This window comes from Rhinoraja longicauda, chromosome 2, assembly GCF_053455715.1.
Source record: "Rhinoraja longicauda isolate Sanriku21f chromosome 2, sRhiLon1.1, whole genome shotgun sequence".
NCBI classification, from domain to species: domain Eukaryota; kingdom Metazoa; phylum Chordata; class Chondrichthyes; order Rajiformes; family Arhynchobatidae; genus Rhinoraja; species Rhinoraja longicauda.
The window spans coordinates 110,570,199-110,585,625 of record NC_135954.1 but is presented as its reverse complement, the minus strand read 5'-3'; the positions used below and the strand labels follow the sequence as shown (position 1 = coordinate 110,585,625).

General features: G+C 44.6%; 1 protein-coding gene across 3 annotated transcripts in view; it reads left to right on the top strand.

The window, feature by feature from the left end:
• Positions 1 to 15,427, top strand: part of hsf1 (heat shock transcription factor 1) — an 83,217-nt gene that overhangs the window by 24,245 nt on the left and 43,545 nt on the right. For all 3 annotated transcript variants that reach the window (XM_078429693.1, XM_078429702.1, XM_078429689.1), the window contains 2 exons: positions 2,970 to 3,094; positions 13,505 to 13,580. In XM_078429693.1, the coding sequence (XP_078285819.1) occupies positions 2,970 to 3,094; positions 13,505 to 13,580 (201 nt within the window). The remainder of the gene's footprint in view (positions 1 to 2,969; positions 3,095 to 13,504; positions 13,581 to 15,427) is intronic.

Genomic DNA, 15,427 nt, shown 5'->3' with positions numbered 1-15,427 from the left:
GTCGGGATGGAACCCGGGTCTCCGGCGCTGCATTCCACCTGTAAGGCAGCAACTCCACCACTGTGCCGCCCTAATTTAAAGGGGATCCAAAGGGCAAGTTTTTTAATAGAAGGTGGTGGGTATATAGAATGAGCTGCCAGTGGAAGTGAGAGAGATGGGTACGATTACAACATTAAAAGACTTTTGGACAGGTGCATGGATAGGAAAGGTTCGGAGATACGTGGGGCAAATGCAGAAAAATGGGATCTGCTCAGTTAGCCATCTTGTTTGGCATGAACATGTTGTGCCAAAGTGCCTGTTTTGGTGCAGCATGACATGAGGTTCACAAGTTGTCAGTGACAACGAGCAGAGTCAAAGGAGAAGATATTCAGATAGCCAAATAAAACTGTCCCAAAACTTGGATTTTAAGGGGAGTCTTTGTATTAAAAAATAATTGCAATGTGATTTCCATTTAGGAGACAATTTCAGATTGCAGTCTCAGTATGTCAAGGCATGCCTCTCACTGGTAATGTGAAAGAGAAAGTGACAATGAAAGTGACATTGCACATCATTCACTTACCGATCCCTCAGGTTAGCTGCCGATCTTTCCACTCATACCCACAGTTGATGGTCAGAACTAATCAACTGGACCAGTCTATTCAACCTGTAGGTAACTGCCCTAAGCAGATCTCAGGAATTTCAAGGATACAGATGAGAAAAATTTCAACTCTTGTGGTATTTTGGAGATGCTGCTGATCTGCAGTCTTCTGCACAATTGGAAATTATTTTTGGAATGGATTAAAATTCAAGCTATGGTGCCTGAGAGGCATTGAGGAATGCTGTTGCTGTGTTTGCACTCTTGGGTCTGTGCTCCGTACACTCGATGCCTGTTGACTGGCTTTACTGGGAAGCAGACACCTTATAGAGTCATAGTTAAACAGCATGGAAACAGGCCTACGTCGACCAGCATGCCCCATCTCTACTAGTCCCACTTGCCTGCATTTTGGCCATATCCCTCAGTCATGTACTTGGCTTTTAGTCTAGACAAATCAATCCCCATAGTTTTATAGAACTTTCACCTTTCTTGGGGTTGTTAGGGCAATCCAACAATATTTTTAACTTTACTACAAGCCCACCGACTCGCACAGCTATCTGGACTACACTTCTTCCCACCCGGTCCCCTGCAAAAAGTCTATCCCCTACTCCCAATTCCTCCGTCTACGCCGCATCTGCGCCCGGGATGAGGTGTTTCAGACTAGGGCTTCCGAGATGTCCTCGTTTTTCAGAAAACGGGGCTTCCCCTCCTCCATTATAGATGAGGCTCTCACTAGGGTCTCTTCTACATCCCGCAGCTCCGCTCTTGCTCCCCCTCCCCCCACTCGCAACAAGGACAGGATCCCCCTCGTTCTCACCTTCCACCCCACCAGCCAGCGGATCCAACATATCATCCACCAACATTTCCGTCACCTACAACAGGACCCCACCACTGGCCATATCTTCCCATCCCCTCCCCTCTCTGCGTTCCGCAGAGACCGTTCCCTCCGCAACTCCCTGGTCCACTCGTCCCTTCCTACCCAAACCACCCTAACCCCGGGCACTTTCCCTTGCAACCGCACGAGATGTAACACCTGTCCCTTTACCTCCCCCCTCAACTCCATCAAAGGACCCAAACAGTCTTTCCAGGTGAGACAGAGGTTCACCTGCACCTCCTCCAACCTCATCTATTGCATCCGCTGCTCTAGATGTCAACTTATTTATATCGGCGAAACCAAGCGCAGGCTCGGCGATCGCTTCGCTGAACACCTGCGCTCGGTCCGCATTAACGCAACTGATCTCCCGGTGGCCCAGCACTTTCACTCCCCCTCCCATTCCCAGTCTGACCTTTCTGTCATGGGCCTCCTCCAGTGCCATAGTGAGGCCCGCCGGAAATTGGAGGAGCAGCACCTCATATTTCGCCTGGGCAGTTTGCGGCCCGGTGGTATGAACGTCGACTTCTCCAACTTCAGATAGCTCCTCTGTCCCTCCCTTCCCCTCCTCCTTCCCAGATCTCCCTCTATCTTCCTGTCTCCACCTATATCCTTCCTTTGTCCCACCCCCGACATCAGTCTGAAGAAGGGTCTCGACCCGAAACGTCACCCATTCCTTCTCTCCCGAGATGCTGCCTGACCTGCTGAGTTACTCCAGCATTTTGTGAATAAAAAAATATTTTTAACTTTCCAAGCAAACAGGAGAACTGGCTGCTATGAATCTCTAAATCTGAACTTCACTGTATGTATCCAAATCCCACCAGGTCACCCATTGCTCCATATGTTTATTTTATGCTGATGATTCATTTTCTAAGGGCAAATTCTGACAAAATTTGAGCTTGTGTTTTAATTTCTTGAATGGGAATGGGTTTTACTTACCGTGGCTGTTATAATTGATTCCATCTTGAGTCTCTAACTCCAGAGAACTTTTCTACTAGGTGAATTTGCATATCTTTGGTAGAATCTCACGCTTAATTATTGATCTCTCAAGTTTTATCCTGGGCGAAAAAATGCATTTATTTAGAGGAAGGACCCAACTCTGGGCGGGTTCTTGGGAACCAAGAAACTGGAAATCTTAGGGTTTGGTGCAGGGAGGGAATCCTGGTTTGGAGCAAATTGTAACCCTGGTTTGTGACCTTGTCTCATTGTTGATATTAGTTTTTCTGCAGCCCAAATTTATTATGTCAAAGAATAACATTTAGATTTTTCAGCCTGATAATTCTCTGAAGAGAATGCTCTGTTTTTTTAAACACTTGCATGATTTCTTCATCTCTGGTCAATACTGACCACTCCAGGCCAGGGGCTTTACAATGTGTCCAGTTGCCCATCAACATGGCTGATGGTATTTTTTCCCCCCCTCCTGTGTTTGAATAATGTGGAAAGTGACTGTGTGAGTGTTCCTTGGATTGGTTTCATGGGTTGACAGTGTCTTCTATTAATGGAACATTGTTTTAAAACTTGCAGATATCAACTGTCAAGCCTGAAGAGCTGAAAGTCCGTTCAGATGATGTCACTAAAATCCTAAGTGATGTCCAAATCATGAAAGGGAAGCAGGAAAATTTGGACACCAAGCTGATAAACATGAAGCAGTAAGTAGCTAAACATTGAAGTGTGGAGGTGTTCTTGGGGTACAAGTTGATAGCTCCCTGGAAGTCACAACACAAGTAGATAGGGTGGTCAGGATGGTGTGCAGCGTACTTGCCTTCATCAGTAGGTGGCTCATGTGAGAAATAATGATGCAGCTGTATGAAATTATGGTCAGCCACCTTTTAAGGCTGGCCAGGTATGACTTCCTGAAGGCCACCAAATGCATGATAAGACAATTTGGAGCTAAGCTAAAGTCACAGATGGATGCCCCTCAACTATCGTCGCCTGCAAGGCGAAACCGGGTAACCAGAAACTGCCATCACTTCCGGATGAGCTCAATGCCTTTCATGTACGCTTTGAAATGGAGTTCAATGACGCATCTACACGAGCCCCCATAGCACACAGTCACTTTGATATTAGTCTCTAACGATCCTGCGAACTCAGTCTTCAGTTTGATCTCAAATCATCCTTCAAGAGGATAAATCTACATAAAGCATCGGGCCCTTACGGTATACCAGGCCAAGTACTAAAGACTTTGCAGACCAGTTTGATGGAATAGTCAGTGCCTCACTTCTGATGTCTGAGGTTCCCACCTACATGTCGCTGCCCCAAACTGCCACCCTTTCATGACTACCAGCTGGTAATACTTACATCCCCCATAATAGATAAGGGGGAGCCAGCCGATGTGGTGCATCTGGACTTTCAAAAAGCCTTTGACAAGGTTCCACACAAGAGATTAGTGTGCAAAGTTAGAGCACATGGTATTGGGGGTGGGGTATTGGCATGGATAAACTGGTTGGCAGACAGGAAGCAAAGAGTAGGAATTAACGGGTTCTTTTCAGAATGGCAGGCAGTAATTAGTGGGGTGCTGCAAGGCTCAGTGCTGGGGCCTGATATATATTGTAAAAATAATATATATTTTTACAATATATATTAACAATTTAGACGAGGCAATTAAATGTAATATCTCTAAGTTTGTGGATGACACATAGCTGGGTGGCCGTGTGAGCTGGGTGGCAGTGTGAGCTGCGAGGAGGATGATATGAGGCTGCCGGGTGTCTTGGATAGGTTGGGTGGGTGGACTAGGAATATGAATTTTCCACGAATTTCCACGTTTTTAAAATCCATTTTCCGCGCCTTTTGCATGATTTCCGCGTTTTTCACTGCCAAATAAACAGAGAAATCGGATCGAAAAAAAGAAAGAAAGTAAAACGATATATAGACTTGTTATGAACACTAGGGTTCCGCTAGAGGTCGCCAGGGGTTCCGTGAGAATCCCCCCTGCGCGCCCAGGAAGTCTTCCTGAAAATGTGGCACTTAGGCTGGGCAAGGCAGCCAATCTCGACCTCATCGGGACTTCCACGGCCGATCGGTGGGTTGAATTTGCAACCTGCGGCCGGGGCTCTGGAACTCCAGCCCAGCTGGAGCCAGCACATCTATCCCCATTGCCGACTTCCTTGGCCTGCTGGATAAACCAGCAAAGCTCTGGAACCACGAGTGCCAGAAAATCAGTGGTGGAACTGTAATGAGTAAATATTAAATGTATGTGCACGATTATATAACTAAATTAATTAAGACAGGGTTAAAATATAAAACAGCAGAAAAGCCAATTACTACCTTTTTGATCAAAATGTTATTAGTGTACAGTGACGTATTCACATTATTTTGTAATGTCTGTTTTTACTTTGAAATGCACTAAAAGAGGCTTAAAACGGGTAATTTTGTGTGTAAATTTTCAAAAAATGTTCCAATTTTTTGACCCCCGTTGTACGCCTCGTGCAAGCGCTCGGCTCTTTTCCTCTTTCTTTTTTATTTACCTCACTCACTTGCCTGGTGGGCAGAAGCATGGCAGATACAGTATAATGTGGATAAATGAGGTTATCCACTGGTGGCAAGAACAGGAAGGCAGATTATTATCTGAATGGTGTCAGATTAGAAGAAGGGGAGGTGCAACAAGACCTGGGTGTGTTTCTACACCAGTCACTGAAAGTAACCATGCAATAGTTACAGGAACCACTGAAAGTAACAGGAGGCAATGAAGAAAGCTAATGGCATGTTCGCTTTCATTGCGAGAGGATTTGAATTTAGGAGCAAGAAGGTCCTAATGCAGTTGTACAGGGCCCTGGTGAGTATTGTGTGCAATTTTGGTCTCCTAATTTGAGGAAGGACATTATTGCTATTGAGGGAGTGCAGGTTCACCAGGGATGAATTTCCGGGATGGTGGGACAGACATATGACGAAAGAATGGGTTGACTGGGCTTGTATTTGCTGGAATTTAGAAGGATGTGAGGGGATCTTATAGAAGTATATAAAATTCTTAGAGGATTGGACAGGGTAGATGCGGAAAAATGTTTCTGATGTTGGAGGAGTCCAGAACCAGGGGTCACAGTTTAAGAGTAAGGGGTTGGCCATTTAGGATTGAGATGAGGAAAAACCTTTTTACCCAGAGAGTTGTGAATTTGTGGAATTCTCTGCCACAGAAGGCAGTGGAGGCCAATTCACTGGATGTTTTCAAGAGAGAGTTAGATTTAGCTCTTAGGGTTAAGGGGATCAAGGGTTGTGGGGAAAAAGCTGGAACAGGGTTCTGATTTTGGATAACCAGCCATGATCATATTGAATGGTGGTGCTGGGTCGAAGGGCCGAATGGCCTACTCCCGCACCTATTTTCTATGTTTCTATAATGAAGTGCTTCAAGAGACTGGTCATGACATCAACTCTTGTCTCGGAAATGACCTTGATTGCTTCAATTTGGCATTAGTCACAACCGGTGAACTGCAGATGCTATTTCACTGGCTCTCCACTTTGCTCTGGAATCTGGATAACAGGAGCACACATGTCAGGGTGTTGCTCAATAACTACAGTTTGGCATTCAACACTATTATCCCCTCCAAACTGATCCCCAAGCTCTGCATCTCCCTTTATTACTGGATTCTTGACCAGCAGACCTCAGTCAATGTGGATCGGTGACTTCTCCTCACCGACCATCGACACTAGTGCGACTCAAGGCTGTGTGGCTAACCACACCACCAATGCCCTCTATAAATTTGATAACACCACCATTATGATTTGCTAAATCGGCAGTGGTGATGAGTCTGCATGCAGGAGAGAGAGAGAGAGAGAGAGAATGAACATCTAGTTGAGTAATGCCGCAACAATCTTGCCCTCAACATCAACAAGATCAAGCAATTAACTGACTGCTTCAGACAGAGTAAGTCAGATGACCAGATATCGAGAACCACAGGTTTTTCCTTTCCCCCCTCCCTTGTTGTTTACATGTTCGCCGTGATTTATTTAATATTTGACTTGACAGCATCGATATGGAAGCGACAATCAAAATCTCGTTGTACTTGTACAATGACAATAAAGGATATTGTATTGTAGACAGGCAAATGGATAGGACAGTTGTAGAAGGATATGGGCCAAACGCAGGCAGGTGAGACTTGTGTAGATGGACATTATGGTCGGTGTGGACAAGTTGGGCCGATTGGCCTGTTTCCACGCTGTATTACTCTTGATTCCATGATTCCATGTCTGTTTTCATTGGTGTGTTGATGGAAAACGTGAGCATCTTAATTCCTGGGTCATTACGTCTCGGTTGATCAATCCAGGGCCCCACGTGTAGACATAATCATGACGAAAGCGCGTCAGTGTCTCTACTTTGAGGTTTAACAAGTTTTGGTATGTATCTGAATGCTCTAATAAACCTTTGCAGAGGTACTGCAGCAAACATGTGTCGGAAAGAACTGCAAATGCTGGATTAAATCAGATAGACACAAAATGCTGGAGTAACTCAGTGGGACAGGCAGCATCTCTGGAAAGAAGAAATGTGTGATGTTTCGGGTCGAGACCCTTCTTCAGACTGCAGAAAACAACCTGACTGGTTGTATCATGGCCTGATAGGACAATTCCAACATAGCTGCACAAGAGGCTGCAGAAAGTGGTGGACCCGGCCCAGTCCATCACTGACATGGCCTTCCCTACCACCGCTGCCTCAAGAAGGTATCGTCGATCGGCAAGGATCCCCACCATGCCCTATTCTCACTGCTACCATCAGGCAGAAAGTACAGAAACCTCAACTACGCCACCTGGTTCAGGAGCAGCTAGTTTTCTGGTAACCTCAGATTCTTTAATCAACCTGCACATTCCCAACGCTTCCTCGACAAATGAAAACTACAGGCCACCACTTGCATTACCATGAATTTCTAATTGTGTTTTGCACTAATGTCTTTTTACCTAGTCTCCCTTTTAGAAATTTTAAGTGTAAATTATATATAATTATTACATTTGTTTTTGTGTGTTTGAGTCTATGCCTATGATTTGTGGATGTAACTCAGTCCACCACACTGTCTATCCTTCAGCCACCAATGTCAATAAACACTTCATGCTGCGTCATTAAAGCTACCAACGTAATCTAGGAGCTTTTTCACCCGGTATTTTCCTCTTCCCTTTCCCATCGGACAGAAGATACAAAAACTTGAAAGCACGTACCTCCAGATTCAGGAACAGCTTCTTCCCTGTTCTTATCCCACTGCTGAATGGGCCTCTCATAAGCAAGAGTGTCACTCCGATCTCCCAACCTATCTCACTGCCGATCTTGCACTTTTTTTTAGACAATTTCGCTGTAACTGTAATGCTGCAATCCTGTAACACTTAATAGAGGGCAGTCACTCTCCATGACATTTTGATTTGAGGTTTAAAATAAGCATCTTTGACCACCAATGATTGATGGTGCACTATGCTGCACTAAACTATTATGGCTTGAAATACACCAGTGAGGTATCAACTTGTTTTGAGTCATTAGGAAAGCTGATAGTGTGAGATGTATGTTCGAATTACTTTAAAACCAGGATTCAGGACCATTCTCCTGCTGCCCATGTACGGAGTCCATATCAGAGGGAGCAAGTACTTCTCATTGCTCTGGGTCTCATAAACAGTACAGGACAAGAACAGTCGTATCAGCCCATGATGTCAGGGCTGAACATGATGCCAAGATACACTGATCTACTCTGCCTGCATGTGATACATATCGCCCCATTCCCAGCAAATCTATGTGCCTGTCTAAAAGTCTCTCGAACGCTACTCTCGTATCTGCTTCCACCGCTACTCCTGGCTGTGCATTCCAGGCACTTGCCACCCTCTGTGTTCATAAATAAAAAAACTTGCCCTATACGTCTCTAAACCTTTCCCCTTGCCTTAAAGCTGTGTCCTCTAGTCATTGGCATTTCCACCATGTGGGGAAAAAGGTTCTAACTGTCCTCTCTGCCCATGCCTCTCATAATTTTAATACACTTTTATCAGGTCTCTCCTCCACCTCCGAAGCTCTATAGAAAACAATCCAAGTTTGTCCATCCTTATCAGGGTGTCAGGAGTTATGGGGAGAAGGCAGGCGAATGGGGTGAGGTGGGAGAAATAAATCAGCCATGATTGAATGGAATCAAGAAAAGCAGTACAGTGGAAATAAGTGTAGAAACCCTTGTAGAGCTCACACTATCAAGTATACTCACTTCTTTCATTTGATAACATAGAACATGCTATCCTTGGGTAAAATCAGAAACTTACAACTTGGTGGGAAAAGGAATATTGTTCCCTGTTGCAAAATCAAAATGCAAAGTTGTTTGGGAAGGTACGTGTGGCATTTGTAACACAACATTAAAAAGCCATTTACCATCAACTGATTCTGATTTATTTTTTGCATTATTGTGCATTCCTGGCAATAAAGCACAACAAATGTTTGAGCGAAATGCACGTTATAATCAAATTGAGTTTATTGCAATATGCTCAAGTACAGTGATGTAGAGGTACAATGAAAACCTTACAGAAGCATCACAGGTACATAGATACAGACAATGCACAAAAATGTAAATCATGCATAAATTACAATAAATTCTTCATAAAGACGGTTAAAAAGACTGCAAAAATAAACTATTAAAATATAACTTTATGGTGGTGGAAGAAGTTGTCCGAGGTAGGATTAGGGTTGTGCAGATTGTGTTCAAGAACCTGGCGGATGTGGGGAAATTACTGTTCCTGACCATGGTGAGATATGACTTCAGGCTTCGGCAGCTCCTGCCTGACCATAGTAGTGAGAAGAGTAGCACGGCCCAGCTATTGGGGTTCCTTGATGATAGACGCCACCTCCTTGAGGCAGCTTTTAATGGTGGATAGGGCTGTGTCCACCACTCTCAGAGCTTCTTGCATTCTAATGCATTGGAATTATGTACCAGGCAACGATGCTACCAGTCAGGATACTTTCTAAGTGCATCTCTCGAAGTTTAAGTGTATTCAGTGAAATGCCAGATCTTGATAAAGTGCTAAGAAAATAGAGGCTCTGGCATGGCATCTTCATGATCACATGTATGTGCTGTGCCCAGGGCAGTTATCCGAGATGTGAACATCTAGGATTTTAAAGTTGCTATCTCTCCGCCTCCGATCCAACAATGAAACTGGCGTGTGGTCTCCCGACTTCCCCTTTCTGAAGTCATTAATTAGTTTGTTGTTGGTGTTGAGCGTGGGATTGTTGTGACACCACTCATGCAGGTTTTCTATCTCCACTGGACATTGCGTCATCACCACCTGTGATTTGGCCGACAACAGTGGTGTCCTTGAATTTATAGATGGCATTGAAGCCATGCTTGTACAGCAAAACTCTGTTAGTCTGGCATTATGGGGATATTGGCTGTGCCAGATCAGTGGAGTTTGTGGACTACTGGTTGCTAATCTAATTAGTGCCAATGATATAGATGTTGCACGGTGGGACAGTAACATTTCTAGTGAACGCAGTTAGTTTAAAGCGAGTGCACAAAGCAAGGACTCGGTGAGTTTAAACAGATAAATTGAGTGAAGGTGGTGTAAGAACCAGGGCACTAGTAAACAAAAGGGTTTGTCTGAATCAGCACCTGCTGAGCCAGGAGACAACATCAGTCTAGCTGATTGGTCGAATAGTGGATTATCGGTTAGACTCTAAATCAGTGTTAAGTCTTGTATATATTCACATGTGAGATGTTGAGTTTCACAATCAGTAGTTATGACGTGGAGAGTTCCAGCTGCCATGTGAAACATGAAGCCCCGTCCTATTACTTATTGCCCTCCATAACAGTTCATAGCACAGCACCCGTTAAGCAGTAGGGAGGATCAAAGTGTAAGTGAGAATTAATGAGGATCAAAGTGTAAGTGAGAAAAAAAGAACTCGTTAGTCAGGGACACGAGAAAGGTGTTACTGTGGCCGAGCCAGATTCCAGGATGGTGTGTAGGAAGGAACTGCAGATGCTGGTTTAAACCGAAGGTAATCACAAAAAGCTGGAGTAACTCAGCGGGTCAGGCAGCATCTATGGAGAAAGGGGTCGTGACCCTTCTTCAGAAGAAGGGTCTTGACCCAAAATGTTGCCTACTCCTTTTCTCCAGAGATTCCGTCTGACCCGCTGAGTTACTCCAGCTTTTTGTGTATCTTCCAGGATGATGTGGTGCCTATCTGGTACCAACATCCAGAATGTGTCAGAGCTGGCACAGGATATTCTGAAAGTGGATGGTGAGCAGTCAGAGATCATGATCTATATTGGCCCTAATGATATAGGCAGGAAGATGGATGAGGTCCTGAGGGAACATGGAATTTGGTGGAAAGTTACAAAACAGGACCTCAATGATGTAATCTTGAGATAGTTATATAAATATTAGGTCAATAAAATCATGAAGGGCATCAATAATGTGAATGGTCATGGTGTTTTTCACACGGTAGAGTAGTGGAGTCTAAACCTAGAGGACATAGATTTAAAGTAAGGGGGAAAGATTTAAAAGGGACCCGAGAGGCAACGTTTTCACATGGAGGCTGGTGGGTAAGTGGAACAACCTGCCAGTGGGAGTGGCAGAGGTGGGTACTATTAAAACATTAAAATGAACTTTGGATGGATACATGTAATGATACGATTGAAAGAAATTTGGGCCAAATGCAGATTAATGAGGGTAGACAAATGGGTCAGCATAGATGTTGGGCCGTAGGCCCTGTTTCCATGCTGTTTTACTCTATGCACTAACTCAGCCAAAACATTATGACCACCTGCCTAATATGCTGTTGGTCCTCCGTGTGCAGCCCCATACGCAGCAGGGTGTGATGCCCTGTGTATTGTGACACATTCCTCCCATGACCACTATTGAAATTTTCTGTGACTTGTGCCACAGTAGACCTTCTGTCGGTTCGGACTAGACGGGATAGCCTTCGTTGCCCTTGCGCATCGATGAGCCTTGCCATTTCAGAGATGCTCTGATCCAGTCGTCTGGCCATATCAATTTGGCCCTTGTCAAAGTCGCTCAGGTCTTTACTCCTGCCCATTTTCCTGCATCCAACACATCAATTTCAAGAACTGACTGTTCACTTGCTACCTAATATATCCCACCCCTTGACAGGTGCTATTGTAATAAGATAATCAATGTTATTCACTTTGCCTATCAGTGGTCATAATGTTTTGGCCGATCGGTGTCGAACTGTAGTGGAGCACATTCGAACCTCTGGTTAAAGCCAAAAAATTGCCCCTCATGTACTAATTAAATCTGAGGATTGGAAACAATTTACAACTCAGCAAAGCAGAACCAGAACCTGTTTTTGCTTTTATTTTTGATTTCCAACATCTGCAGTTTTTATTATTTTCAGGATAAAATTGATAAAAAGAAAGATGAAAAGGAATATGACGGTTGACTGGCAAGAAAGATAAACACAAACTGCAAGGGCTTTTTGAGACACATAAAAAAGGTAACAACGAGTGAGAGAACGACTGAGCCCCTGTCAGACAGAAGATGGAGTTTATAATTTAAAAATGCAGATGAATAAATCAATTACTTTCTGTCTGCCTTCATGGAAGAAGATGTATAAAAAGTGCCAGAACTATAAGTCAATCAAGGGTGGAGGAATTTGAGGAACAATTTAGCAAGTCACAACAAAATGACAGAGAAGTTGATGAGCTTGAGAACCGATAAATCTGAAGGGTTAGAAACAAGGAGGTCCAGATGCTGGTTTACAAAGGAAGACACAAAGTGCTGGACTAACTCAGGTCAGGAAGGAGAACGTGGATAGGTGACGTTTTGGGTTGGGACCCTTCTTCAGACATGTTATTTGTGGAGAAAAGGAGTAAACTGGGAGAGTGTACGTTAGAGTTTAGAAGATTGAAAGGAGAACCCATCAAAACTTGTAAAAGGAAGTTTCCGGCTGGATGCAGGGTGGTGTTTTCCCTGACTGAGGACTCTTGGGGACCAGAGGGGCATATAGTGGAGGCCATTTATTATTGCGCTGAGGTTACATTTCTTCATTCAGAAGGCAGTGAACTTGTGGAATTCTCTACCATGGCTGATGGGGTAGCTCAGAGTTCATTCAAAACAAAGAACAATCAGGTATCCATTGTCGAGTAAGTTTTGGCACAAGTGCTGCTAGGTAGGAATTGTAGAAATAGGTAACTGTTGGTCGCTTTGATATGTGAGCCCAAGAGCCTGTTTGTGCTGTATGACACTATAATAAATCCTTGATTAGTGCTAGAAAATGGTGCCAAAGAATATCAGCTGTGATATTGATGGATGTCAGAGCAGGCTGGAGTGTCCTGTTCAGATGTTCATCAATATCATGACTGAGCTTCTACCTCTGTGTCAACGTACAGCACGACACTTACTGTCGTTTGGAACATGGAACAGTACAGTAGCGAGAGATGTCTGTAGCAGTTTGAAGGAGGGTCTGGATTTGAAACGTCACCCACTTCTCTCCAGGGATGTTGCCTGGCCCGCTGAGTTACTCCAGCATTTTGTGTCTGTCTATGGAACAGTACAGGACAGGTACAGGCCATTTGGTCCACAGTGTCTTTGGCGAACATGATGCCAAGTTAATCTCCTCTGCCTGCAATGATCTGTATCCCTCTACATACCCTGCATAATAGAACATGGTCAAGCAAATATAGCAGTAATGAATATAGTCATCCTTCCATTGCTGCAAATGTTACTGATCAGTACTGTGAGGTCATTTTAATTAAAATGAACGAGCCTTCTATTACTCCGTTTAATCAGTGCTGCAAAGCTAATTCAAGGAGCTAAATTAAGCTGATGTAATGCTGGTTATTCATGAGCAACGAACCAGGAGGCACAAGGAACTGCAGATGCTAGAATCTTGAGTGAGACACTAAGTGCTGGAGTAATTCAACAGGTTGGGCAGCAGCTTCAGGCTGAAGAAGAGTCCCGACCCAAAACGTCGCCTATCCCTTCCATAGTGCTGCCTGATCCATGAAGTTACCCCAGCGAAGATTTAGTGCTGCTTGACACAATTCTGCATGTATTCTTGCCATCGGATTGTGAATTCCATCATGCGTGCTCACTTTGATCATGCAGTACCATCTGTTTAGTGATAATCTTGCATTATTAATGTTAATCTTTCTTGCCATTTGCAGTGAAAACGAAACATTGTGGCGTGAGGTGGCCAGCCTGCGACAGAAACATGCCCAGCAGCAGAAAGTCGTAAATAAGGTGAGGGACTGGAAAAAAACCTGGCAGGGTGGGTGGGGGTGGTTGATTGAAAGTCGTGCACACTGAGCTAGCCGAGCACCAAGGTTGATTTTTTTCAGCGGTGCTTGTGGGTCAGGTTCCTTTTGCAGCCAAAGCACTGAGTGGGATTTGGTTCATTGCGCAAAAGTTTGCCAAATTTACCTTGTTGATAATTGCACTCGGGGTTACCTTGACTAGTTGACGGCACTATTTTTGTTCTGCGGGATTTCTGTTGCTTGCCCACGCCATTCCTCTTCCCTATCCTGAGCCCCATACCCAGAACAAAAGGAGGGACTGATTTATGGGATGCTGCCATAATATATTATAGACAATAGACAATAGACAATAGGTGCAGGAGTAGGCCATTCAGCCCTTCGAGCCAGCACCGCCATTCAATGCGATCATGGCTGATCACTCTCAATCAGTACCCCGTTCCTGCCTTCTCCCCATACCCCCTAACTCCGCTATCCTTAAGAGCTCTATCCAGCTCTCTCTTGAAAGCATCCAACGAACTGGCCTCCACTGCCTTCTGAGGCAGAGAATTCCACACCTTCACCTCCCTCTGACTGAAAAAGTTCTTCCTCATCTCCGTTCTAAATGGCCTACCCCTTATTCTTAAACTGTGGCCCCTTGTTCTGGACTCCCCCAACATTGGGAACATGTTATCTGCCTCTAATGTGTCCAATCCCCTAATATACTATAAATGCAGCAAATACTGGAAACACGCTGCAGGGCAGGCACCATCAGTGGAATGAGGAACAGAGTTAACGTAGCAGGTCGACGATCATCACTACCGGGGAATGTCAGAAAGCAAGTCAGTTTATACGTTGCAGAGAAGGTGTGAGGGACGTGGAAGGTGTGAGCTGATGGATAGGACAAAGAGGATATTTATATGTCAAGGCCAAGGTTGCCATTGCGATGGGTTGCAGGTCATTTAGTCGATGGCATTTATGGAGGGAAAAGTGGAGCAAAAACAGAGGTGAAGGCAGTGTGCAAGTGAGATGCCAAAGAAAGGAACGTGAGTGGGTGCAAATGCAGTCTGCAGAGCATTGCCACCTGTGGTTAGTGGAGAGAGAAAATTTGATCCAGTATCACAGTGAATGCAGCGCCGGAGACCCGGGTTCGATCCTGACTACGGGTGCTGTCTGTATGGAGTTTGTACGTTCTCCCCGTAATCTGCGTGGGCTTTCTCCAAGATCTTCGGTTTCCTCCCACACTCCAAAGACGTACAGGTATGTAGGTTAATTGGCGTGGTAAATGTAAAAATTGTCCCTAGTGGGTATAGGATGGTGTTAATATGTGGGATCGTTGGTCGGCACGGACCCAGTGAGCCGAAAGGGCCTGCTTCCGCGCTGTATCTCTAAACTAAATCACAGATGAATGATGTGCAACAGAAATGATCAGTTCTGATGCAGACAGAGAAAGCAAGTTGTGGAATTCAGTCTCAAGTCCAGAAGGCTGCAAAGTGCTCAGACAAAAGATAAAGTACTATTTCTCAAACTTGCACTGGGTCTCATTAAGAGGACAGGAAGCCACAGTTGGGTTATAGTGGGAGTGGGTCAGAGAATAGAAAAGGAGGGGACCTGGAGCTCCAAATCAGATCTGATTGTTTCTGCTGTTTGCCATCTATCTGTTATATTAGCTCCGATTTTCCTCTAGCCCAGCCTGATTTACTGATCATGTCCTGTAGTCTTACATTTTGCGCCTTTTCACATTCCGTTGTTTGCATTCTGCCTCTCAACATGTCTTCATACTGGAGTTTTAATTCCTTTTTTTCTGTCCGAGTGCCCCCTTAATTAATTAACTGTGTGGGCTGTACGGCCTCACCC